Source organism: Antechinus flavipes, chromosome 2, assembly GCF_016432865.1.
Source record: "Antechinus flavipes isolate AdamAnt ecotype Samford, QLD, Australia chromosome 2, AdamAnt_v2, whole genome shotgun sequence".
NCBI classification, from domain to species: Eukaryota; Metazoa; Chordata; class Mammalia; order Dasyuromorphia; family Dasyuridae; genus Antechinus; species Antechinus flavipes.
Genome location: NC_067399.1, coordinates 523,305,565 through 523,331,459, shown reverse-complemented (window position 1 = coordinate 523,331,459; position 25,895 = coordinate 523,305,565). Strand labels below are relative to the sequence as shown.

The window sequence follows — 25,895 nt, the reverse complement described above, 5'->3', positions numbered from 1 at the left end:
CTTCTGTGTTTGTGGTTCCCATGCATTCACCTGACCCAGCTGGACCTGCTCCGGACCACAACCCACAACTCCTGTTAATCCAATCCATGTCCATAATACGCCTGGCTGTCAGAGACTCCCCCCCTGAAACTGCAGAACCTGGGTCAGTTCTGAGATATCCAGCAACCACACATCTCTCAAATTTGTACTTTGCATAGCTAAGTTTTAATTATAGAGTGTTCCAAGGAAAATCAGGCCCATTTTCAAGAAAGAGCTGGCTTTTTAACAGCATTGAGGTGCCAAGTATTAACAACCTCAACCAATTTCCAGCAAAGATATGATTCCTCTTCCCCACCCCCTTGCACAATCACAATTCATCTCTAAGTGTTCTCAATAGCCTCATCACACAGCATTCACTGCTTAGCGCAGAAGCCATTTTATCATCATAAAATAAATTGGGAAAGAGTGAAAGAAACTGCTTTTCTCTTTTAGCAGCGATTTTATGCTTGTAATTTCACTTATCCACTCATTTCTTTAGTACCCATCATGGTCACATGCCAAGGCAGAAATGGAGAATATTCAAACCACAGAATCAAGAAACAAAAAAGAAAAACAGATATTTCCCCCCAAAGATGTTTATTATGCTGCCTAAAATTCTGTTGTTTTAATCAATTAATATTTATTGAGCAGCCTCCATGATCCATCAATCCATAATCAGGAAACACTTATTAAATGTCTACTAGGTGCCAACAATTAGTAGGGCAGAATAAATTAAATGGTAAAAATACTAGTTTCTGATCCTGCTCAGTAAATCAACTACCCTGTCAAAGTGGAATGTAAGCTTCCTGAGCTCCAGGACTATCTTTTTGCATTCTTTTATTTTTAAATAGTATTTTATCTTTCCAAATACATGCAAGGATAGTTTTCAACATTAACCTTTGCAAAACCTTCTGTTCCAAATTTTTCTCCTTTCCTCTGCCCCCCTCCCTTCTGTTTTGTATGATAAAAGTGGGCAGAGCACTGGTCCTGGAATCAGGAAGACCTGAGTTCAAATGTGACCAGGGTGACCCTAGGCAAGTAACTTTAAATGCCTTAAAAAATGAAAGCTTATTGATAAATTAGATTTTTTTAAAACCTTTTTATCAGCCTGCCAAACCCTGAGTATTTTCAGGGTAAGGCAGATTTATCATGTAAACAATAATAGTAACCATATTTAAGCTCATGAGGGCTGTTTAGTGGTATTTCTGTCAGATAAAGATGATCTTAACTCCAAAGTAAGTCCTAAAAGAAAAGGGCTTCTTTTGTACCCCTAAGGTAATCAAACCAAGCTTTAAATTTCTATTCCCTTATGCACTACCATATAGGTTTATAAACCATATAGGTTTATAGTATGATAGATAATAAGAGTTGGAAATGACCTTATAGGTCATTTCCAGGTTATTAGAGTTCAATCCTTTTATTTTACAGATGAGGCAACTCAGGGCCAGAGTCACACAGTCATTAAATATTTCAGACAGAATTCGATCTCAAGTCTTCCTGACTCCAGTGATCTATCTGCTGTATCACTGTAGCTACATTGGGTCAAGATAGCAGCCTGATGAGCAGAAAGAAGTAGCTATCATCAGCAAGTAAAAATTATCCTCTCCCCTCCACAAAAACCCTAAGGCACATATACATACAGACGTTACTTCAGCCACTAAACATTAACATTTTTATAGTATTCTAGGTGTGTATAACATTTTGTATGTGGTGAATTCCTTTGAAAGTCAGATGAAATCTATAGCTCTCTTTCAGAATAAGACATTTTTTCAAAAATCTGCAATTGAAAGAAATGATAAATTTCACTTAGAGTTTAGTGAAAGTAAAGATGTATTTTTTCCCATCCAAATAATCAGACTCCCTAAAATCCATCCATAGACCCTGGGGGTGGAGTTGGTTTATGGATGCCTGGTTAAGAACTCTCTGGCAGGGGTCCTCAAACTATGCCCCGGGCCAGATGCAGCAGCTGAGGACGATTATCCCCCTCACCCAGGGCTATGAAGTTTCTTTATTTAAAGGCCCACAAAACAAAGTTTTTATTTTTACAATAGTCCGGCCCTCCAACAGTCTGAGGGACAGTGAACTGACCCCCTATTTAAAAAGTTTGAGTACCCTTGTAAGGTATTATAAAAATGTTAATATAGCGTCTCTGTTCTTAAGAAATTCACAGTTTATGATGCTAAGTGAAGTGAGCAGAACCAAGAGAACCTTGTACACATTAACAACAAGATTATGTGATGATCAGCTCTGATGGGCTTGGCTCTTCTCAGCGATGCAGTGATTCAAGGCAATTCCAATAGACTTGGGATGGAAAATGCCATCCACATCCAGAGAGAGAACTATGGAGACTGAATGTGGACCAAATCATAGTATTTTTACTTTTATTGTTGCTGTTGTTTATTTTTTTTTCTCTTCTTGAGTTTTTTTCCATTTTGATCTGACCTTTTTTGTGTGTGCAGCATGATGAATATGGACATATGTTTAGAAGGATTGCCCATGTTTAATTTATATCAGTTTGCTTGCTGTCTTGGAGTGAGGGGACCAGAGGAGGGAGGGAGAAAAATTTGGAACATAAGGTTTTGCAAAGGTGATTGGTAAAAATTATCTCTGTATGCATTTGGAAAAATAAAATACTATTAAAAAAAAAGAAATTCACAATCAGGCTGGGGGGAAGAAGAAACAAAAATAAGATAATGTACAAAATAAATATTGTGCAAGGAGAATATGATTAATGCTAAGAGAGAAGTATATACAGTGTCCTGGGAGTTCAGAGGAAGAATAAGCTACTTTTGCTGTAGAGGTCAGTTAGGCCCACATAGAGAAAAAATGTAGGGTTTGAATTGAACCTTGAAGGATGAGTAGAATCTGACTATTGTGGGGAGTTAGGGAGAGGTAAGGCTAGAGGAAGGAGAAGGGATAGTTATTTCATATAGTGGAGGCAGAAAAGTATAGACTGAGTTTGGAAGAACAAATATTTTGAGTTTGGATGGTATTTTTTTTTTAGTCACATGTGACTCTTTGTGACTCTTTTTTTGGATTTCTTAGCAAAGATATTGCAGTGATTTACCATTTCCTTCTCCAGCTCATTTTACAGATGAGAAAACTGAGGTTAACAGAGTTAAATGCCTTGCCCATGGTCATACAGCTAGCAAGTATCTGGATTCGAACTCAGGTTTTTCTGACTCCAGATCCAGCATTCTATCCACTGTGCTACCTGGCTTCTCCAGGGATGGAACATAGCATTTGTGAAAGGGTGCTTTGGGAGATAAGGGAAGATGGCTTTGGAGCCAGGCTGTTGAAGGCCTTGAATGTTAGACTAGAAACTTTAGGCTTTATTTTGTATTCACTGGCAATTATGGAATAAAAGGAATTAACTTTAGGACAACTAACCTGGCAATGGTTGATTGAAGGATTGGAACTGAGACAGACTAGAGTGAAAGAGTCCAGGTAGGAGGCCCTTATAGTGGTTCAGATGAGACATAATAAAAGAGGGTTTATTCTACATGGTAGCAGTGGAAAGGGGATAGACAGAATAGATGCAAGAGATATTTGTGGGGTAGAAGCAGGAGGATTTGATAACTGAATAGATAATCACATTATTCAATCACATTAGATATTATCTAATCATTATATAACTGTATCTTACATTTTTATAGCACTTTAAGGTTCCTAATGTTTTCTCGTGTAATAGCGTAGTGCAGGTATCATTATATCCATTTTATAGGTGAAGAAACTGAATCCTGAAGACTTGCCCAGACAGTATGTGAAGCAGAACTTAAACCTGGTCTCCCTCATCCCAATTTCAGCACTCCCTTGACTACTGGTATTCATCTTTATAGAGGTACTACTGAAGCTATGAGAATGAATGAGGTTATAAAGGGAGAATTCTGTATTTAAGGAGCAGAGGGATCAGGAAGAGGAACAGAAGGGAGGACAGAGGAATACAAAAAAGTCCGTAAGAATGGAATGTCATCAGCTATAACCCCTATGACTCTTCCATCTCCCTTCTCCCAAGCTCGTTTTGCTTCTTTATGATCTCTCTTCCTATTTGACACTTTTCTTCATGTTCATTTAAACCTAGTTTGTGCAAAAATGAAGGGGAACTAATCTAGAGTTTAAGTTGTTCCAGGTATATGAAGGGATGCCTTAATCCTAGTACAGGTCTGACCACATGGCAGGCTATTAATAACTGGGTTTTGGGGGTATTTTTTATTGACCTGTTTCAATCTTGTAATATCAACCTTATACTTTTACTGTTGTTTTGTACACTGTGTGTACACAAATGATGTTCACTTTAATAAGCTTAAAAGGCATTCTTCTTTCTGAGTAGGTAAACTCCAAAGCAAAAATCCCTGGCTTTGGTCAAATTATTGCAAGTTTCTCATTTATTATCAGACTTAGTAATCTCTTAATATAACTAAATTCCCTTGAAGTATACATTTCAATATCAATACTGCAAATGTTGTGATATTTTATAGTGACTATCCATATTCGAATCCCCCAATTAGACAATATCTATGAAAGTAAACCAAAGTGTCATTTTTCAGAATGATTTTTTCTTTCTTTTTTCTAGTAATAATTCTGACAAATTCTATTAGGATGTATTTTTAACATGTAAGACAGAACAGTGTACTGAATCTGCAAACATACCTGTTAAGCAGATCCCTTTGGTGCTATTACATAAATCCAACATCACCCGAACCTAAAAGTATAAAAAGAGTGAAATTAATCACAAAACACAAAAGAATGAATGCGGGACTGGAAAAAAGATTACAGGTTCTCTTTCTATTTTAAAGAGACTAACAAGCAGAAAGATATTAGAGAAAATATTTGGCAACATCAGTGGAATTTGCAAAGCTAAACACTGGGCAAAATGTGTGAACTTTTAAAAATCCTTAAAATAGCAGGCAGGAAAGGTTTGTTATGGAACTGAAGAAACAATCAACTTTTGCTTTTAAATTTCTACTGCACTCTCTTGGAATAAAGAATGCTGCCTGAAGTTTTATTAAATCTGGACTTGTCATTGACAAAGAAACATGGTTTATTATAGTTGGAAGAGAACTTGGAGGTTATGTGATTCAGTCCCTCCATTTTACAAATGAGGAAACTGACTCTGGAGATGGAAAATATTTTGTTGCATATTATATAATCAGCTGGTGCTGGAATCACTGATTCCATAGTCATAAAGTCCAGCTGCAGCCTCCAAAGATACCATACTTCTGTTAACAGAGTGGCTTGTAAATGGTTAAGTCAACTTTCTGTGGTGCATGTTGGATCAGAAAGGGTTAACATTTAAATTGACATTACTCAATGTGACTATGAGTGAAGGATTATAGTAGGCTAAGAAAGAATAAAAAATTTATATTTGTAGAGTTCATCAACAGGCTTGGATCTTCATACACGGGAAGAAAGGAATTCTTTTTGTGACATGCTTAGACAAGGATCGTACATAACTTAGTTGAATTGAATCTAACAAGATTAATATTCAATCCCCAGTTCTAAGGCTTATAGAGTGATGGTGCTGTGGAAAGAACAATGAAATTGCAATCAGAGAACCTGGATTTAAACATTGAATTTGCCACTTTGACCAAGTCACTTACTCTGTTTGGGGTTAGTTTTCTTATCTGTAGAATCAGTGGGTTCAAGTAGATGATGCCTAAAGTCCTTTCTAGATCTCAATCCATAATCCTACGTCTATTAGCTCATGTTATTCAGACTATTCATGAACTGCCTTCCTTTCTGTTACTCCATGACTATTGTGCCTTTTATGTGGGATGAGAATTTACCTATGCCAAGAAACCTTTGCTGATTAGCTCAGTTTCATTTTCATTAAGATTCTCTGTCTGTCTGTCTTTCTCTCTGTCTGTCTCTTTCCCCCTCTCCTGAATTTCTTGAATACTTGTGTAACTTAGATTCCTCAAGACAGCATGAGAAGATGAACATACAAATGCAAGGGAGAAGCTAAGAAGAGGCTAAACCCAACTAGTGTAGCTTAGATCCTCCCTCCTCCCCACAATTAGTTACTATTTTGGGGCAGCGAGGTGGCCCAGTGGTTAGAATGCCAGGTCTGGAGTCAATAGGAACTGAGTTAAAAGTTTGCCTTAGACACCTAATAAGCTGTGTGACCCTGGGCAAGTCACTTAATCTTGTTTGCCTCAATTTCTCATTGAAATGAGCTAGAAAAGGAGATGGCAAATCACTCCAGTATCTTAGCTAAGAAAACTCTACATAGGGTCATGGGACATTGAACATGACAGAAATGACTCAAAAACAACAAAAAGTTACCTGCCTAAAACCACCACAGAAAAGTCAAAAAGATGTCACTTTAAAAGATTCTTCAGGGTGACCAAACTGTGTATACCCTTTGATTCAGCAATTCCACTACAAAGTTTCCCAAAAAGATAATTTAAAAAGGGAAAACAACCTACATGTGTAAAAATATTTATAGCAATGCTTGTTGTGGTGGCAAAATATGAGAAATTAAGAGGATGCTCATCAATAGGGAATGGCTGAAGAAGCTGTGGTATATGAATGTGATGAAATACTATTGTGCTATAGAAATGATGAGCAGGCAGGATTTCAGAAAAACCTGGAAAGACTTACATGAACTGATGCAAAGTGAAATGAGCAGAACCAGGAAAACATTGTACACAGTCTCAGCAGCACTGTGTGATGATCAACTATGAATGACACAGCTCTTCTCAGCAACCCAATGAATCAAGACAAATACACATGACTCATGAAGGACAATTCTCTCCATTTTCAGATAAAGAACTGATGGAATCTGAATACAGAGTGAAGACTATTTTTTAAAATAGTCAATAACTATAGCAATCCAGTGTTTGAAAAACCCAAAGACCCCAACTTTTGGGATAAGAACTCACTATTTGACAAAAACTGTTGGGAAAATTGGAAATTAGTATGGCAGAAACTAGGCATTGACCCACACTTAACACCGTACATCAAGATAAGGTGAAAATGGATTCATGATTTAGGCATAAAGAATGAGATTATAAACAAATCAGAAGAACATAGGATAGTTTACCTCTCAGATCTGTGGAGGACCAAAGAAGAACTAGAGATCATTATTGATCACAAAATAGAAACTTTTGATTAAATGAAGTTAAAAAGCTTTTGTACAAACAAAACTAACACAGACAAGATTAGAATGGAAGCAATAAACTGGGAAAATATCTTTACAGTCAAATGTTCTGATAAAGGCCTCATTTCCAAAATATATAGAGAATTAACTCAAATTTATAAGAAATCAAGCTATTCTCCAATTGATAAATGGTCAAAGGATATGAACAGACAATTTTCAGATAATGAAATTGAAACTATTTCCACCCATATGAAAAAGTGCTCCAAATCACTATTGATCAGAGAAATGCAAATTAAGACAACTCTGAGATTGGCTAAGATGACAGGAAAAGATAATGCTGAATGTTGGAGGGGATGCGGGGAAACTGGGACACTGATGCATTGTTGGTGGAGTTGTGAATAGATCCAACCATTCTGGAGAGCAATTTGGAACTATGCTCAAAAAGTTATCAAACTGTGCATATCCTTTGATCCAGTGTTACTACTGGGCTTATATCCCAAAGAGATACTAAAGAAGGGAAAGGGACCTGTATGTGCCAAAATGTTTGTGGCAGCCCTGTTTGTAGTGGCCAGAAACTGAAAATTGAATGGATGCCCATCAATTAGAGAACAGCTGAATAAGTTGTAGTATATGAATATTATGGAATATTATTGTTCTATAAGAAATGACCAGCAGGATGATTTCAGAGAGACCTGGAGAGACTTACATGAACTGGCTGAGTGAAATGAGCAGAACCAGGAGATCATTATATACTTCAATAACAAAACTATATGAGAATCAGTTCTGATGGACGTGGCCATCTTCTGCAGTGAGATGAACCAAATTCGTTCCAATTGATCAGTAATGAACAGAACCAGCTACACCCAGGGAAAGAACTCTGGGAAACGAGTGTAGACCACAACAGAGTATTTACACTCTTTCTGTTATTGCTTGCTTGCATTTTTATTTTTCTTCCCAGGTTATTTTTACCTTCTTTCTAAATCCGATTTTTCTTGTGTATCAACTGTACAAATATGTATACATATATTGTATTTAACATATACTTTAACATATTTAACATGTAGGGGACTACCTGCCATCTGGGGGTCGGGGGTAGAGAGAAGGAGAGGAAAAGTTGGAACAGAAGTTTTTGCAAGAGTCAATGTTGAAAAATTACCCATGCATATGTTTTGTCAATAAAAAGCTGTAATAAAAAAGCATAATTTTTCACTTGTTTTATTCTTTCTGGTGTTTTTTTCCTTTTGATCTGTTTCTTCTTTCATAACTGTGACTAATATGACAATATGTTTTACATAATAACACATGTGAAAACTACCAAACTGTCTACCATTTTCAGAAGAGGGAAGGGGAAGAAGGAAAGGAGAAAAATTTGGAACTCAAAATTTTGTAAAAACGAATGCTAAAAATTTTCTTGACATGTAACTAGGGAAAATACCATTTTAAAAAAGATTCTTCATATATTAATTATGGTTATTGAGGATAATAACAAAAGGAAATGGAATCTACCTGCTGGCTAATTCCAGGGCAAAACCAGTGAAATGTATTTTAAGAGGATGGAGATGAATGATGAATGCAAGTTCGCTCAAATAACTTTTGTGTAGGATCAGAATTCATCTCTGCCAAGGAATCTTTGTCCACTAATCAATTCTGCCTTCATTAAAATTATATTTTTATTTTTCTCCCTCAATTCTCTCACTTACTTAGGTATCCCAGAATCTTCAAGGAGTCTGTCATGATGATTTGTTAATGCAGAGCTTGTTAAATTAAATTATTGAATTTCACAAAGTCATAAGTTATTTCATAAGAACTTCAAAAGTGTTTAACATTTTTGCTTTCAACCTTTGGAAATTACAGTTTTGCTTTTTGTGAAAACACAACTCTGTCTTTGGACTAAGATTCAAATGGTAGCTGGAAAATCCAGAGAAATTTCATATTTGCATTAAATCAGCAGATATGTATTAAGCTCCTCACAGTTTCTATCAACATAATTATTTTTGAGAAGTACTTTCTAATGATGGCCAATTACATATAACAATGTTGGTTATATTTCTACTTGGATTTTATTTAGGAAAAATGAACTAATTACTTTTCATGGATTTAAGAAGCAATGTTTTTAATCTGTGTAAAGTTTAGCAGACAGATGTAACTTTTCACTTCTGCTTAAAATCATTAGTGTTTATTTCCTATTTTTAATTTTATTTCTTTCAAGGTAAACTGAGATGGCTTCCCTCATTTGGTTCCTGGATAGAATATTCATGACTGGTAAAAGGCTGATTTTTGTTAGTTTTTACATAATTTTCATTTCCAGATATATACTACCATCTCTTTCACTCTCAGAGAACCTTTTTTAATAACAAAGATTAAAGATGGGGAGACAGGAGAAATAGTTTAACAAACTAATCACCATGTCAACAAAGTCTGATATTATGTTCTATATTTTCCATCTCTTGTCTGCTTCAAAGGAGGAAGGAGCATTCTCACATTTCTTCTTAGAATTTCACAATGTTCAATTTTGACAGTTCTGTTTATATATGTACTTCCCCACTATTTTTGTTACAATAATTCTTGCCTATATTATTTTTTGCATCTGTTCATTTAAGTTTTTTTTGCTTCCCTGTTCATTATCTTTGTAGAGTGCAGTAATATTCTACTACTTTGGGTATCATTTATTTAACCATTCTCCAATTATATGGCATTTGCTTTGTTTCTAGTTTTTCTATTAAAAAGTGCTACTTCTATAAATGTCTTCTTGTAAATGAAGCATTTCTTTTTATGATTTACCTCCTTAGAGTAGAAATCCTACCAGGAGGATCTCCAAATTAAGAATAATTGCTATTCATTTTCACTCTTTTTCTTGTTGTTTGCTTGCATTTTTTTATGCTTCTCTTTTTTTCTTGTGTGGCATGATAATTGTATAAACATGTATACATATATTGGATTTAACATATACTTCTACCATGTTTAACATATATTGGACTACTTGCCATCTAGAAGAGGGCATGGGGACAGGAGGGGAAAATTGGAACACAGGAATTTGCAAGGGCTAATGTTGAAGAATTATCCATGTGTATGTTTTGAAAAATAAAAAGCTTTAATAAAAAAAATGGCTATTTTATTCACTTTCTTAGCCTAATTCCAAATTATCTTGTAATATGGTTAAAGTGATTCACAGCTCCAACAAAACCCTAAAAAGCTCAAGGGAGCAGTCTATCATAGTAGAGGCACTAAAATTCCTATAGGTCTTTTCATTTTTAGAAGGATGGATAAGATTACAGAAATCATTGTCCTTAGGGGTTTTTTACTCATCATTAGTTAAGTAGTCATTTCAGGTAAACTAAACATTCCATTCCCTGGAGATGCCAGTTAATGATGAAAATAGTCCATTCTGAAAACACTTGTTCTTTGATTAATAAAAAAAAACAGTGGATTACTTTTCTCCCATCCTGATTGATATAAACATTAAGTTAGGGTTCACTAATTTTATGTCAAACAGTGTGTTGTGGTGATACCATAGCAGCATACTATAAGAAAAGGTTCTCAAATAGAAAGTTAGTACAGCACATGGATTGTTGGATTTAGAATCAGGAAGATTTGAGTTCAAATCCTGCCTATGTCACCCAAGCAAGTCAACTTTCAGTCTCAGTTTTCTAACCCATAAAATAGGAATATTAAATAGCACCTACTTTCCAGGGTTGTGAGAATCAAATCAAATACTTTATTATGTTTATTATAAACATTATTTATATTATACAAATAGTATATTAAAACTATTCTATAAATGTTAGTTATTATTATTATTTGGAAGATCTGGGTTCAAATTCCTCCGATTTACTACCTGTATGCAACTATGGGACAGATCAGTTAATGCTTCTGAACCTCAGTTTTCTCATCAGCAAAATGAGAGTGCTAATTCTCCAAATTTCATAAAATCCTATTTTGCTGCAACAATTAACATTACTTTTTGAACATATCAACCTATGGGATGAATAATGTATTATTAGACAAGTGAAAAAAGTGAATTGTTCAGTCACAGGGAGCTCTGGAGACAGGATTCAAACTCAGGTCTTCTCACACAAAATCCAGTGATTTTTTTTCAACTACATTCTGCTTCTTCCTCTGTTGTAGGTGGTCATAGAACCATAGATTTATTAAATCTGGAAAGGATCTTAAAGATTTTTCAATACAATCTCCTCAATTTCTAGACAAAAATACTGAGGGTCTACTTTCCCAGGGCCATACAATATTTGGGTCAGGGTTCCAACCCAGGTTTTCCTTGATCCAATATATAAGGAATCTGAGATCTAGGGATCTGAGAGTGGGGGCATTTTCTTTGGCAAGATTTTTAATAGTGGAAAATTTCTCCCTCCAGTTCTGCTCCTGCTTCTTCAGGAGGCCGGAAAAAATACAACTCTCAGGATTTTTAGATCATGTAGTTTAAACTTCCATTTTATTGATGAGGAAACTGAGGTTAAGATAGGGGAAGTAACCTGCCATATTCAAGACAAAGGACTTTTTATTCAGTCATTTTTCTGTTGTTTCCAACTCTTCATGACCCTATTTGGGGCTTTCTTGGCCAAGATACTGGAATGATCTGTCATTTTCTTCTTCAGTTTATTTTATAGATGAGGAAATTGAGGCAATTAGGGGTAAGCCCAGGATCACAGAGCTAGGAAGTGTCTGATACTAGATTTAAACTCAAAAAGTCTTTTAGATTCTGTGCCTGATCCTGGATTCATTATACTACCTGACTACCCTGGGGACTGACTATCTGATTAACTTTTGCATTCTCCAGGATCCTTAGTGTCAGGCAAATGTCAGATGCTCTGTAAGGTAACTGTTTAGTTGATTTCAATACATCAACCATTTCATGCAGTCTTATGTAGAGCCCATGCTGCAGAGATACCATCCACAAATTATGTAAGCTCTGCGGAGGGGATTAAGTGACTAAAGACCTTGGGAGTTGTTTCTGTTTTTTTCCAGATCACAGAGAAATTCATGCAAGAGCAGAACTAGAGTAGGTTTTGGAAGATTTTTATAGTGGAAGACTCTTTCCTCCAGTTCTGCTCCTGCACTCTGGTGAGATGCCCTCAGGGGCTTCAGTCACTTGTTCTTCCCCTCAAGGCAGAAGCCCAAGCTAGGACAATTACACAAACATAAAACTCACATTATGACCCTGGTGTAGATCTTTGCTATGTCACCTAGAGCTTTTCAAGATGTCTGAATCCCATGACATGATAAGACTCCCCTTTCCTTTTCTTCCCCTTCTAACTCACATTGTTGCTTTCATATTCATTTTTCTAGAAAACAACAACAAAACCCAAAACAACCTGAATACACAATAGATGGCAAAGTGCCAAGGAAAGTGCCAAGGAAATTTGAAGTCAGGTTTGATACTTGTACTTCAGTTACTACTTGTACAATCTTGCACAAAACATTTAACTTTTCTGAGTCTCAGGAAACTCATTTGGAGGAAAATGTGAGGCTGATGACTTTGCAAAGCTCTGCTTCACTTAAATCCAATACACTTGCAAGTCATCCTCCTAATGTCATTGATCCTCCTCAAGAATGAAGGATCAAGGGGCAGCTAGGTGGTGCAGTGGATAGAGCACAGCCCTGAAGTCAGGAGGACCTGAATTCTAATTTGACCTCAGACACAACACCTCTTGGCTGTGTGACCCTGAGCAAGTCACTTAACCACAATTGCCTCAGCAAGGATCAACAATATCAACAACAAACTCATCTGAAAAAAAATGAGGGAGCTGTCCTATAGGTTCTTTAAGATTTCAAAAAAAATTTTTTTTCTCTTAAGCTCTAAATCTATGATCTTATTGTTAACTCCTGTCATTTTCTTCCCCCCTTTCAAAAATCTGTAACAGTTTATGCATCTCTATCAGCGTAAATTCCAAACTCCTTAAACTTGCTTTCAAAGTCCTACATTATCTTCTCCTAACACACTACTCATTCCCCAGGCCCACTCCATCCTCATACGCCCTTCCTTTCCATGTTAAACATTTTGCTTCAGATAGTGTGCCAGGTGAACCGAACTATAAACAGGCAACTGGGGCATTCAGGGCAAGGAAAGCAAAATGAGTCTGAGCAGAGGAAATTCTTTTCCAAACCAATTTCACTGGAAGGGGTAAAAGACTTAAGCGCAAAAGGCATTATCGGAGGGACACAAAAACTCTGCAACATTGGCTTATGTGGGTAGATTGCCATATAGCCCTACAGAGTGGGAGAGAAGAAGAGGAGGGGCTTAGAGACAGGACCTGCCTGGACCAGAGAGAAGGTCTCCTGGGTGCAGCTGCTGCTGCTGCTGGTAGCTGTTGGGAGGCCAGGGGGGAGAAGGGAGTGTGCCATCAGGTACTCTGTTTTTAGTTATTCTTGTTATTAATTAGCTAGGCAGTGTGGTAGAGTGGATAGAGAGCCTTGGAGTTAGAAAGCTCTGTTAAAATCCTACCTTTGACACAAGCTGACTGGCTGGCTCTGGGCAAGACCCTTCCCTTTTAGTGTGTCAGACAACTCAATAAATAAACTATAAATTGCAGGACAGATGGCAATCTTCATTGTCAGAGGAACTTTCCTCACTGGGAGTTCTCTATCTCAATGAAATCTCAGGTCTTATTTAAAAAGACATTTCTTGTCACTAGACAGTAAGCTAAATTGTCTTCTTGAGGTTGAAGAGATACACATGCTATCAGTATACACAGAAGTTCAGCATGCTGGGGATCTAGTTATATCTTTGCCAGTAAGGCCGAAAGTACAACTCTGATCTCAATGAAGTACAAAGTAGCTCTTAAATTTTCCCAAACTTCCTCACTCTTATGTATCTTTAAAAAATGATCATGAACTAGAAAAATCACCAACCCGCATGAACATTTTCATATTCAGGTTATATAGTATATATGGCCCGGAAAAGATAATTATATATGAATCATGAGTTTTATTATATTATCTGTTTTTTTTAAATAAATGTTTAATTGAACGTGGTAAGAATGTCTTGCTAATCTGTATCTCTTTCTGAACTTCCTCCTGCTCTATGCATTAATGTACCAATCCTCACATGGCATCTTCAACAATTTGTTGACAAGCTGATGGATCTGAGGTGAAATCTCAATGTTGTTTTTGATTGAATTTTTCTTATGGAGTGTCCATTTGGAACACTTTTTCTTTTGGTTGTTGACAGCTTAGATATCTTCTCTTGAGAACTCATTCATGTCTTTTTTTGTTTATCTATTAAGGACATTCTCTCACTCTTGTATATTCATATAAATATGTATATGCATAGATGATCTTTATCAAAGAAATTTTCTGCAAAGTTTTTTTTTCTGTTAACTACTTTCCTCTAAGTTCAACTGCACTAATTTTGTGCAAAATTTTCAATTTTATGTGATCAAAAGTATCTATCCTATTTCTTGTGATTCTCTTTATCCTTTATTTGGTCATGAATTCTTCCCCTGTCCATGATGGAAAAAGGCACCTCTTTTCATTCTCTTCTAGTCTTTTCCTCCTATACATTCTTAAATAGTCTCTACCCTTTGATCTCAACCTTCAAGAAGGCTCCCCACTAAAGTTTCTCTGGGGAGGAAAGGTATAATCTAATAATAAGACATCCACTTAATTCACAAATTCTGGAGGACCTTCATTTTTCAACATGACTTTTCATTTTATACAGATATGTATGGCTTTCCTCTGAATGGACCATTCCTCAAAGGAAAGAATTTTCCAGTGAAGTAAAAAAGGTAACATACCTTTCAACAGAGGAAACCTCTCCCCCCCAAACTTCTCCCTCATTTGGTATTGCTTAGAGAGAAAAATAATATATTTGTTTCACTTTAGGGGACAAAGTACCCAATAAAAATAGAGAGGGACTGAAGCCCAGAATAGGGAACTCCTGGATGAAGATGCTTTCTAAGATCAGTGGATATCTATCAGTATCTTCTTTGGCCAATGTTGATGTTATAAAATATTTGCTTTTACTTTTATGGGAACCTCAGAGTATGATAAAAATATGGTCTCTAAGTTTTTGAAGAATAAATGAGCATCACTCATTTTTTAAATTAAAATTTTAATTTAATTTAAAATTTCTCCATTGGAGAAAAAGAGGAAGATCTTCAACATATTGGATGGGAATCTGTGATGAACTTAGAGGAAGATGTGAAGAAGAGTAACATGGATTGGGCAAATATGGATGTATTGCTATCTGCGTCATTGAAGGGAACCTCCAAATTGATGACATCACATATCCATCATAGTGTATGAGTAAAATATTCAATAGAGAAAGTTAAAATCTGAAATTAGGGAAAAGAGTTAATGTGTTACTTACTAAACCACTGGCTGATTTCTTGTTAGCTTATAAAGAGTAAGGATACTCAATTATAGTCATGTGAAAAAATGCTCTAAATCACTATTGATTAGATAAATGCAAATTAAAGCAACTGTGATCTTATACTTATCAGACTGGCTAAGATGACAGGAAAAGATAATGAAAAATATTAGAGGGAATGTGAAAAAACTGGAACACTAATGCATTCTTGGTGGAATTGTGAACTACTCCAGCCATTCTGTAGGGCAATTTGGAACTATACCCAACAAGACTATAAAACTGTATACACTCTTTGATTCAGCTGTGATACAACCATGTCTGTATACCAAAGAGATCATTAAATAGGGAAAAGGACCCACATGTGCAAAAATGTTTGAAGCAGCTCTTTTGTGGAGCAGCTCAATTGGAAATTGAGTAAATGCTCATCAACTGGGGAATGGCTGAGTAAGCTATGGGTATGTGAATGTATTGAAATGCTATTGTTCTATAAGAAATGATGAGCAGGCTGATTTCAGTCTGGAAAGACTTACATGAACTGATGCTAAGTGAAGTGAGCAGGATCAAGAGAACATTGTAAACAGTAACAGCAAGATTATGTCATGATCAACTATTTCAGAGTTAGCTCTTTTCAGTAATACAGTGATCCAAGACAATTCCAATAAGTTTGTGATACAAAATGCCATCTGCATCCAGAGAAAGAACTATGGAAACTGAATGAGGATTGAAGCATACTATTTTCAACTTTTTTATTTTTTTTTTCTTGTGGTTTTTCTCTTTTTTTTCCTGGTTTTTCTTTCACATGACTAATATGGAAATATGTTTAAAATGATTGTACTAGTATAATCTATATCAGATTGCTTCCGTCTTGGGCAGGGAGAAGATAAGGGAGGGATAAAAAAAATTTGGAACTCAAAATCTTTAAAAAAAAAAAAAAAAAGAATGTTGAAAACTTTATCTACTTTTTTTTGGTGAGGTAGTTGGGGTTAAATAACTTGCCTAAGGGTCACACAGCTAGAAAAAGTGCTAAGTGTCTGAAGCTGGATTTGAATTCACGTTCAACTGATACTCTATCCACTGTGCCATCTAGCTGCCTCCAAAACTATATTTGCATATAACTGGAAAAATGAAATATTGTTAAATGGAGGGGAAAAAAGTGTAAGGGCAACAACTTGTGGGGAGAGAACTTCCTTTTGGTGAATATAGCAAATGCATATAGCTGGGTAATTCCAACTCTGATCCTTGGGGAGAAATCCTCTCCAAAATAGGACAAATACCAAGGACTTTGAAATCATGTGCCCAGATTGCTCTTCTTTGTTTTAAAGCACAAGGACTCACAAGCATCCTTCAGTTTCCAAGGAGGTGAATTGAGTTCATTCAAAATAGAAATTTAAAACGATAGATGCATGGGTAAATTGAGTACTTGCTTGCCACAGAATCCATAGCCAAGCAAGCAACTACTGTCAGTTCTCTAGCCAGAGGCTATGACATCAGACTCTACCCTTTGGGCTTAAGATCTATCAAATTTCCTAAAAGTGGTTCCCATGACCACATTTATTGTTTAAAAAAAGAATATTGTTAATTTTCTTTGTCATTATCAGCATCTGATAAGTAAGATCACAAGTCTGGAGATGGAAAAGTTCTTAGAGATCTTTTAGTTCTACCTCCTTTTTTACAGATGAGGAAAATTAGTTGTTTTGAACAGGATTGCTCTTCCTCTCCCCCTTCAGTCCTGTAACATGTGACTGCACAAGAGTGCAGCAGTGTTTTTCCATAATAAACTTGTTAACTAGGTACTGAAAACTGTCAGCTTTTAGTAATATTGAAGAGCAAATTGATGTTAGAAGTGTAATTAGTATTGAACAAGCCAGGGCTTGTTCTAGGACACCAACATGCAGGGAGGAAACTTCCTTTCACTGGTGATGACCACCCCTGCCTTGAGCCCTGACTTGCTACATACACTTCCCATGAAGGTGGGAACTAGACCAGCACTTCTCCCTGTATGACTGCCCTTTGGTTAGATTGTAGTCTGTATTACAGCTCTTGCCTCCAGCCCCAGCTCAACTGCTTTAGTCCCAGGTAAAACATTTCTAGTTATATCTCTTTGACTAGTGCTGTTTTGATAAAAAGAAGAAGCAGAGTACAAATTATGAAATTATGGGATGATCTGGCCACTCCATGGTGTAATAGTTAAATTCTGATGGAACCTGCAAAATAACATTTAGAATAGCTAGATAGTGCAGTGAATAAAACATAAGGCCAGAGTCAGGAAGATCTGAGTTCAACTGTAGCCTCAGACACTTACTAGCTAGGTGACAAGTCACTTGACTCTATTTGTCTCAGTTTCTTCATCTCTAAAATGATCTGGAGAAGAAAATGGCAAACTATGTCAGTATCTTTACCAAGAAAACCCCTAATGGGGCCACGAAGAGTGAGACATGACTGAATGACAACAATTAGAATGATAGAAAAAAATTAAATCCTCTGTAGAAAAACGATTAATTCAATATTTTCAGTCATCTTAAGAATCAACTATGTATCTGTACTACAGATTCTATCGATTTTGAAGAAAATTCAATAATTGGCCATGAAGATATTGATTCTTCCTCTTTCTCCCTTACTCCCCCGTCAGTAATTCAAGCCAATGATGCTGGATTACATGCAGCTAAACCTCAAGGCCAGGGGCAGGATGCAGAAAATGAAACAACAAAAAATACACAAAAAGAAAATAAACCTTGATTAACCTTTTAATCTGCTGTTCAGAAATAATTGGGAAAATACCTTCTAGAGAAGAAAAAGTTTCCTCATGCTATAGTGGCAGAGCAGGGTATTATATAGGCAGGGCAGAGTAGTGGATAAAAACCCAGCCAAAGTGTCAGGAAGGCATAGAATCAAAACCTCCCTCAGATACATATTGGCTGTATTATCCTGAATAATTCACTTAACTTCCCCATGCCTAAGTAACTAATTCTATTCACTGCATGGGTTGAAGGAATTCCTTTTATATCTGAAAAATGAAAAATAATATCAAACAACAAAAATGAGCTTTCATTAGTTGATCTTTCAATTTCTTATATGTACTTCATATTACAAAATTTTGCTATTTCAGTAAGGTAAGAGTTAACCACATCCAGGGAAAAATTCTTCTAGGCAATTTCTGCTTTAAAAGCTTGCTTTGTGATGAAAATTATGACATCCAGTGGCATAGGAACAAAGAAATTGGACACACCTTTTCCTGGTAATGCTGAATTTGGAAGAGACAAAGTTAGGGACTGAACAGCAGTCATTTTGGCTGAGCAAATTAAAGATCTTTTTTGCATCTTAAGTCCTTGAAGTCTGGTCTACAGGACTTCCTGTTTTGTAGTTGGTTATGTGGTTTTTGGCTGTTCAAAATCTTCTAACTGTACTGTCTTCAATTCATCCTGAGATTTTACTTTAGTTTTAATGTGTCTCTAATAATAATTGCAAGCATTTATTTATACAGCACTTTAAGCAAAGATGCTAAACAATTTTATTGTTCAGTCACTTTTCTTTGTGATCCCATTTGGAGTTTTCCTAGCAAAAATACTGGAGTGGTTTGTCATTTCCTTTTCCAGCTCATTTTACAAATGAGAAAACTGAAGCAGAGAGAAGTTACCTGCCTAGAGTCACACAGCTAGGATGTAATGCCAGATTTGAATTCAGAAAGATAAGGCTACCAGATTCCAGATAAAGCATTTCTACATTGTGCTGCATTTTATCTTAAAGATAAAGGAAAATTTCAGCAGGCAGAGATGGAGAGTATGTATTCCAGGCATGAGAATGGAGTGAACTAATGTTTGGTGTTATAAATATACAGATCAGATAGTAGTTAAATCTGGCTAGAATGGAGAATAAGTCAAGAGGAAGGTTGGAAAGGTAAGTCAGGGAGCTTTAAATGTCAGGAAAAGGAATTTTATTTTACTTGCTTGAGGGCAATAAACAGTCGCTTTGAGCAAGTGAGCAGCATGATTAGACTTATGCATTTGGAATTTTAAAAATTATTAATTTATTGTCTTTATATCCTCTACACACATTTCCCTACCCAGTAAGCTTTCTTTTATTAAGAAAGAATAAAAAAGAAGTTTAAAAATGGCTCTATAAAAGTCAACAGCAAATCAACTGAATCTGATGGTTGGTTGAATACAATATTCCATACCAATTGTCCCCAACTCTACAAGGAAGAGAATGAAGTTTATTTTCTCACTACTTAAGAAATTTACTTTGACTTTTCTGTGAAGGATGTATTAAAGTAGACATGGGTTGGTAACAAGGAGAATCATCAGTAGAATATTACAATAGTTTAGATAAGAGAGGAGATAGATGCAACAGATGCTGTTGGGCATGCATTACTTATATCAAATTGCTTCTCTTCTCATTGGAAAGGAAGAGGAGAGAGGGAGAGAATTTGGAACTCAAATTTTTTTTTTTAAATGAATGTTAAGAATTATTTTTAATAATGGGAAAATATAATAGAAAATAAATATATATTTTGAAAAGATGTTGAAGGGGGATGGAATTAATAGCATTTGGCAACTGATTGGATATGGGGTCTGAAAGATCAAGGAATCCAATATTTTGAGTCAGGGTACTAAGGTGATGGTGATGCCATTAATAGAAATGGAGAAACTGGAAGGAACAGCAGGCTTTGGTGGAGAGAGAGGAGGTGGCAAAATTAAGTTCATCTTAGACATACTGTTTTTGAGGTGTCCATATGACATCCACATGGAAATACCTAACAGAAAGCTGGAGATATGAGCTGGAATTCAGAAACTGTAGTTGAATATAAAGATATTGTATCACCTGTATAGAGGAGACAATTGGCATCATGGGAAGGGGTAAAATCTAGGAGAGACAACAGAGTCAAAAGAGAAGACCTTCATGATTCTCCTAAGAGATTTCAAAGGGGGAAGCTAATGAAATTTATTTCCACAGAATTCCCAAAAACCTGCCTAACAAGCATTGTCACTTGTTCTAAGAGAGTTATTTATGAGACTGTTTTCAAAGATTTCAGGTTTCAGCTGTTATTCAGGTCAGCTTTCACAATCCTTAGATTCATTGAATCTTAGAGTTAGAGTGGACCTGGGAAGTCACATAAGTAGTAGGAATTAAGGTTGTGATTCTTAATATAACTAAATATAGTGTAATTAACAATATACAATTGTTATATAACACTAACAATAAATAAAATTCTAACTGCAGAACTGATGCTCTTTCTATCATATCATACTGCTTCTTAGAAGCTAATGATAACTGATAGAAAAAAAAAGAAAAATTCTAAGAAATTCTGCATTTTTAATACTTTGATATGTCAGTGGATCTGTGACTGAATTGGTAGAAGTACTCTCTTCAATAAATTCATTCATGCTGCTCTATTCTGGGCAATGTTTGTTCATTTCTTCCTATCAAATTACCATAGAGCTCCACCCAATATGTTGGGAGCTCTTCTCTAGATTTCTTGACAAAGAATGGGAACCAGTGGGACAATCCATTGAGTGGATGACAATGATTATCCTTTGTTCTTGTTATGTGACATTTACTTTTTCCTCTAGTTATTAATTTCTCTGGTGACATCAAATATTGAAAGGTATATTGGTTGTATTTAAAGGATAAATTCTTTCTCCAGTGTAGATTTTGGCCATTCCTTAGTATATGGAGCCAATGAAAGCACTTCTTTTGGGGACATAATTCTTTTTATTACACAGTTTTATATATATTCATGTGAAATCATAGACATACATTATTTGGAAAATGTACAGTTTATTGTCATATAGTAGAACTGAGAGCATGTATAGCTATATAAAGGTTTTTCCTCCTCTCTATTCAAATCATTATTAAAATTCACAATATGGCAAATATACACAATTGTTAATTTCTTGTTTTTGTCAAATGATCATGTCTATATTTTTCAATTTGCATCTTCAATTTACATATATACTTTCCCATAAAGTCCTTGAGGGCAGGTACTGTATTTATCTTTTTTTTTTTTTTAATCTCTAGTGCCTAGCATGATGCTTTATATACAAGAAATACTTAATAAATTCTTCTGGCTTAGAAGAAGGACAAGGACAGAGCCTGTGGGACACTAACATTTAGGGGTAGGGAGTGGATTTATTTGAAAAGGAGTGATCAGATGAGTAGGAGGAGAAATAGGATTAAAAAGAGCCATTGAGAGTAAAAGAGGAAAAAGGATCCGGAGTAAATAGTGTAATATGATGCAGAAAGACCCAAGAAAAGAACAAAAAAAAAAGTGAAACCAAAGATCATGTAATTATAATGATCAAATTTCATCCCAGAGAAGAGTTGAGAAAATGCATCTCACTCTTTTCTTTGCAGGAGTGGGTAATTGGGTGTGGAATATTGCATATACTGTCAAATGTGCTTGATGAGTTGGTTTAATTTGATGAACTGTCTTTTCTTTTTTCTTTTCTTTTTCTTTTCCTTCCTTTTCTTTCCTTTTGTTTTGTTTTATTTTTCATGTTTAAAGAGACAGTGTGTGAAAGTGTCTAGAGAGCTGGTCACAAAGCCAGGAAGATGTGGGTTTAAAATAAGTACTTGATATATATTAACTATATGAAACCTAGTCAAGCCACTGAAACTCTTAATGTTTCAGGCTTAATGCCTGAGACTGTAAAGCTTCAGAGAGGGAATTTGTTCATTTGAGAATTTCTTATACAAATGAAATCATTTGTATAAGAGCCCAGTCTCTATCTCAATGAGAGATGCCTCACTTGATAAAGGATGGGAGAAGGTTATATATGGAAATGGAGATGTGAAAACAAACAAAAATATTCAATATAAATTAAAAGAAAAAGGAAGGCAAAGGAGGATAAGGACTGAGAAATAAGGGATATAAGGAAGGAAGGAAGAGGAAGAAAGGAAAAAAAGAAAAAAATAATTTTAATATATTATTGAGGGTCCAATTTAGTTCAGTTTGATTGAGTTTTGGTTAGATAATAAAAACATTTGGTGGACCTTGTTAGTACAGTTCTGTGTTTCTTCCAGGATGTCTTACCATTATTCTTCTAAGACACTTGCCAGAAATCTTAGAGTAAGTCACTACTGGTTCTTTCTTGGAAATATTTCTTTTAACTGTCCCTTCTTCTCTAATCCCACTTCTATCACCCTAATCTAGGATTGAATAGGAAAGAACCTTGAGAATTCTCTGATCTAATCATCTCTTTTTATAGATGAGGAAACTACCACTCAGAGATAGTCCTACCGATTATTTATCCCCTAATTTACCATCTGTGTGAACTTAACCTATCTAGCCTCAGTCTTCTCATCTGTAAAATGCCAGTATTGTTCAAGACTGCCTTTAATGTTCCTTTCAGAACTTAAACCTATGGTGTTATGAACTCACCTTCACCTCATTATTCTTACACAAATAGCCTGCCAAAACTATGATTGGCTCAGGGTCCCATTTCTAGGGAGATTCCCAATTCAATATTTCCATGGGATTCTTGTGCAAAATTGAGTGATATAAGTCAGCTTTCTCAAACAAAGGGAGTCTAAGCATCCTCTGGAAAAGGGGACAATTGAAGTGTTAAACTGGGACTAAAGAACTAGATTCGAGATTCCATGGTGACCCTATCAAAGTAAAGCATCCCATCTCATGTGACCCAAACAATCTTCCCATCTCTACTTAGCAATGGAAACAGAATAACAAGCTATGGCAAATTTCTACTTTTTTATCTCACATATTTACAAACTTATCACATACTTCTGGACAACAATATATATATATATACTTTTAAAATCCTTTTTGGGCAAGAAAACTCCCACTGGTATAAGTGAAAGGAAATGATTAAAGATTTAAATTTTGACATTGAATCTTATAAAGGGACTACCTTTCCAAAGATGGTGGGACATGAGACAGTAGCAGAAGACAAAGGCTCAGTTCAGGTCCCCTCACAAGTTATAGCCAGTGATAAAGAGATAAGACAAATAGAGGCAGATCCCATAAATTCCTATCTCCAGGATAAAGGAAGACCATTACAGAAGCTAGGATCATGGATGCTAGAGCCTCGGGAGAAGCAGGGGACCATGCTAGCTTCAGGAAGTGTGTTCTTTAATAAACCTAGATATAAAAGAATATACAATCCCAAAAGTCTCATTGTAAAAAATGCTATCTGCCTCCAGAAAAAGAACTAATGATATCTGAATATAGACTGAAACATACTAACACACTATTTTCCTCTTCTTTCCTTCTTCTCCCTTTCCTCCTTTCTTTCTTCCCTCCCTCCTTTCCTTTTTCTCTTTTTCCTCTCTCCCTCCCTCTTTTCCTTCCTTCCTTTCTTCCTTCTTTTCTTCCCTCTATCTTTCCTTCTTTTCTTCCACTCTTCCTTCCTTCCTTGCTTCCTTCTTTTCTTCCCTCTATCTTTCCTTCCTTTCTCTCACTCTTTCTTCCTTCCTTCTTTTCATCCTTCCATCCTTCTTTCCTTCCTTTCTTTCTTTTTTCTTCTTCCTCTATCCTTCCTTCCTTCTTCTTCCAATCCTTCCTTCCTTCTTCTTTCATTCCTTCCTTCCTTTTTTCTTTCCATCTTTCCTTCCTTCTTTCTTTTTCCATTCTTGCTTTCATCCTTCTTTCCTTTCTCCTCCCTACCTTCTTTGTTTCCCTGTCTTTCCCCTTTTTCTTTCTTTTTCTTCCACAAAATGACAAACGTAAATTAAGCTAAATTCTGAAGTTGTATAATTTTTACAAAACAAGCTTTTTCTTAAAGGAAAAACACCCCATAACCCTACCCCAAATATGTTAAATATGTTTGATCACTGAATTTTAAAGGCAAAGTTATATAGTAATTTCTTCAAAGTTGATTTCATCCCAGGAAATCATAGTCATAGAATTTTAAGAACTCAGAGATCATCTCATTCACATATTGAATAAGTATCTTCTCTATAATGTACTAGATACGTGATCTTCCAACCTTCACTAGAATTTTTCAGCATGCTAACATAATTATGTTGGCTGTTATTATAAAGGGAAACTAGTCAATGAGGGTCCAATCCCATTAACATGTTTAACATTCTTGAGCTTGGACTAAGTTGTCTTATGTGCCTGCTTCTGGGCATGTGCAATGAAGGAGTACTTCCTCCAACGGTGTTTCCTGTCGTAGTGATGCTTCCTACATAGTGATGAATAGTTTTATAATTGGCTCCTGAGCCTAAACTGCGTATAGATAGAAAAAGTTCACTCAGAGAGTCTCTTACTCTCTACTTTGGCAGCTTTTAAGTGAGGAGGAAGAAATTCTGTGGGTCATCAAGTAAGGGAAAGAGGCAGCAATGGTAACTCAGAGCTATCTTATCTCTCTATAGACTCCAGATGGATTTGAATGCATGGAGCCCCATTTCTTTTGTCTCTTGTGTTTACTGTTTTGCTGATGCTAGGTGAATGAATATCTAGAGACAAACTGCACTGATGTACAATCTTATGAACTTGGAAAGGACAGCTGAGCTATTAGATTTCCAATGATTGGGGTTAATTGCAATTTGTCAGTGATTGCAGCAGCCAAAACTGGAAAAGAATCATCCCTGAGGGTACACCTACTTGGCCACATCCATGGTATAAAAAGCAAGCCTAGATGAGCAAGAGAATGAATTGACATAAGGGATAAGCCACACTCTGAAGTGAAATTGCTGGAGATTCCTTAAAGGAAGAAAATGACATGGGGGAGATGTTTTGGGGCAACTATTTACAATTTATGTTCACTTTCCTCAGGGACCACATGGATGTGCAGATGAGAAAATATGCCTCTTGGTGCCGAGGTGGGAGGGGGAAGGGGAAGAGGATATTGTTGTACTTTGCTGACTATCTTATACCATTTGTAAAAGCTGATTGATATTCATGATCCCACAGATATTGGGAAAATGTTAATTAGTTAACTGATATAGGAGGAGATATATTAGATAGGAGTTAGTGAGTGATAGTACTTGGAATATCAACTGCTCAGGTTCCTACTACAATCTGGAGTGGGGGGGTGTATTTAATTGTCCTTTAGTAGCTCAGCTTCCTAGCGCCAATGGGGATTGTGAGAATAAATCCAGAACGTACAAAGAAAAAATGTACATGCATAATCCCATCTTCATATTCCTGAAACCGAAACAAAAAATGTCCAAATGTCTACCATAGGAAGGAAGAAGAGAATTAAAATTCATAAAGCATCTACTATATGCCAGGAACTGTGCTAAGCACTTTTTAATAAATATTATTTCACTTGATCCTTACAAAATCCCTGGAAAGTAGGTGCTATTATTATGTCCCTTTTACAGAAGTGGAAACTGAGGCAACTAGAAATCAAGGTATTTGCTTTGGGTTATCAAACAGGGTGAGAGTGAGGACTAATATGTCTTGCACATATCTTCTTCCAGAGCCACTAGTTTAATAATTCTTTCTTTCCTCTTCTTTAAGTTTTTTCTTTCTATTTCTGTGGTCCACTT

At 35.9% G+C, this 25,895-nt stretch overlaps 1 protein-coding gene across 1 annotated transcript in view; it reads right to left on the bottom strand.

Annotated features, from left to right (window-relative positions):
• The window catches only part of GLDN (gliomedin), an 86,282-nt gene that overhangs the window by 45,480 nt on the left and 14,907 nt on the right, over positions 1 to 25,895 (bottom strand). Inside the window, exon 2 of the mRNA XM_051980655.1 lies at positions 4,669 to 4,720. Within this exon, the coding sequence (XP_051836615.1) occupies positions 4,669 to 4,720 (52 nt within the window). The remainder of the gene's footprint in view (positions 1 to 4,668; positions 4,721 to 25,895) is intronic.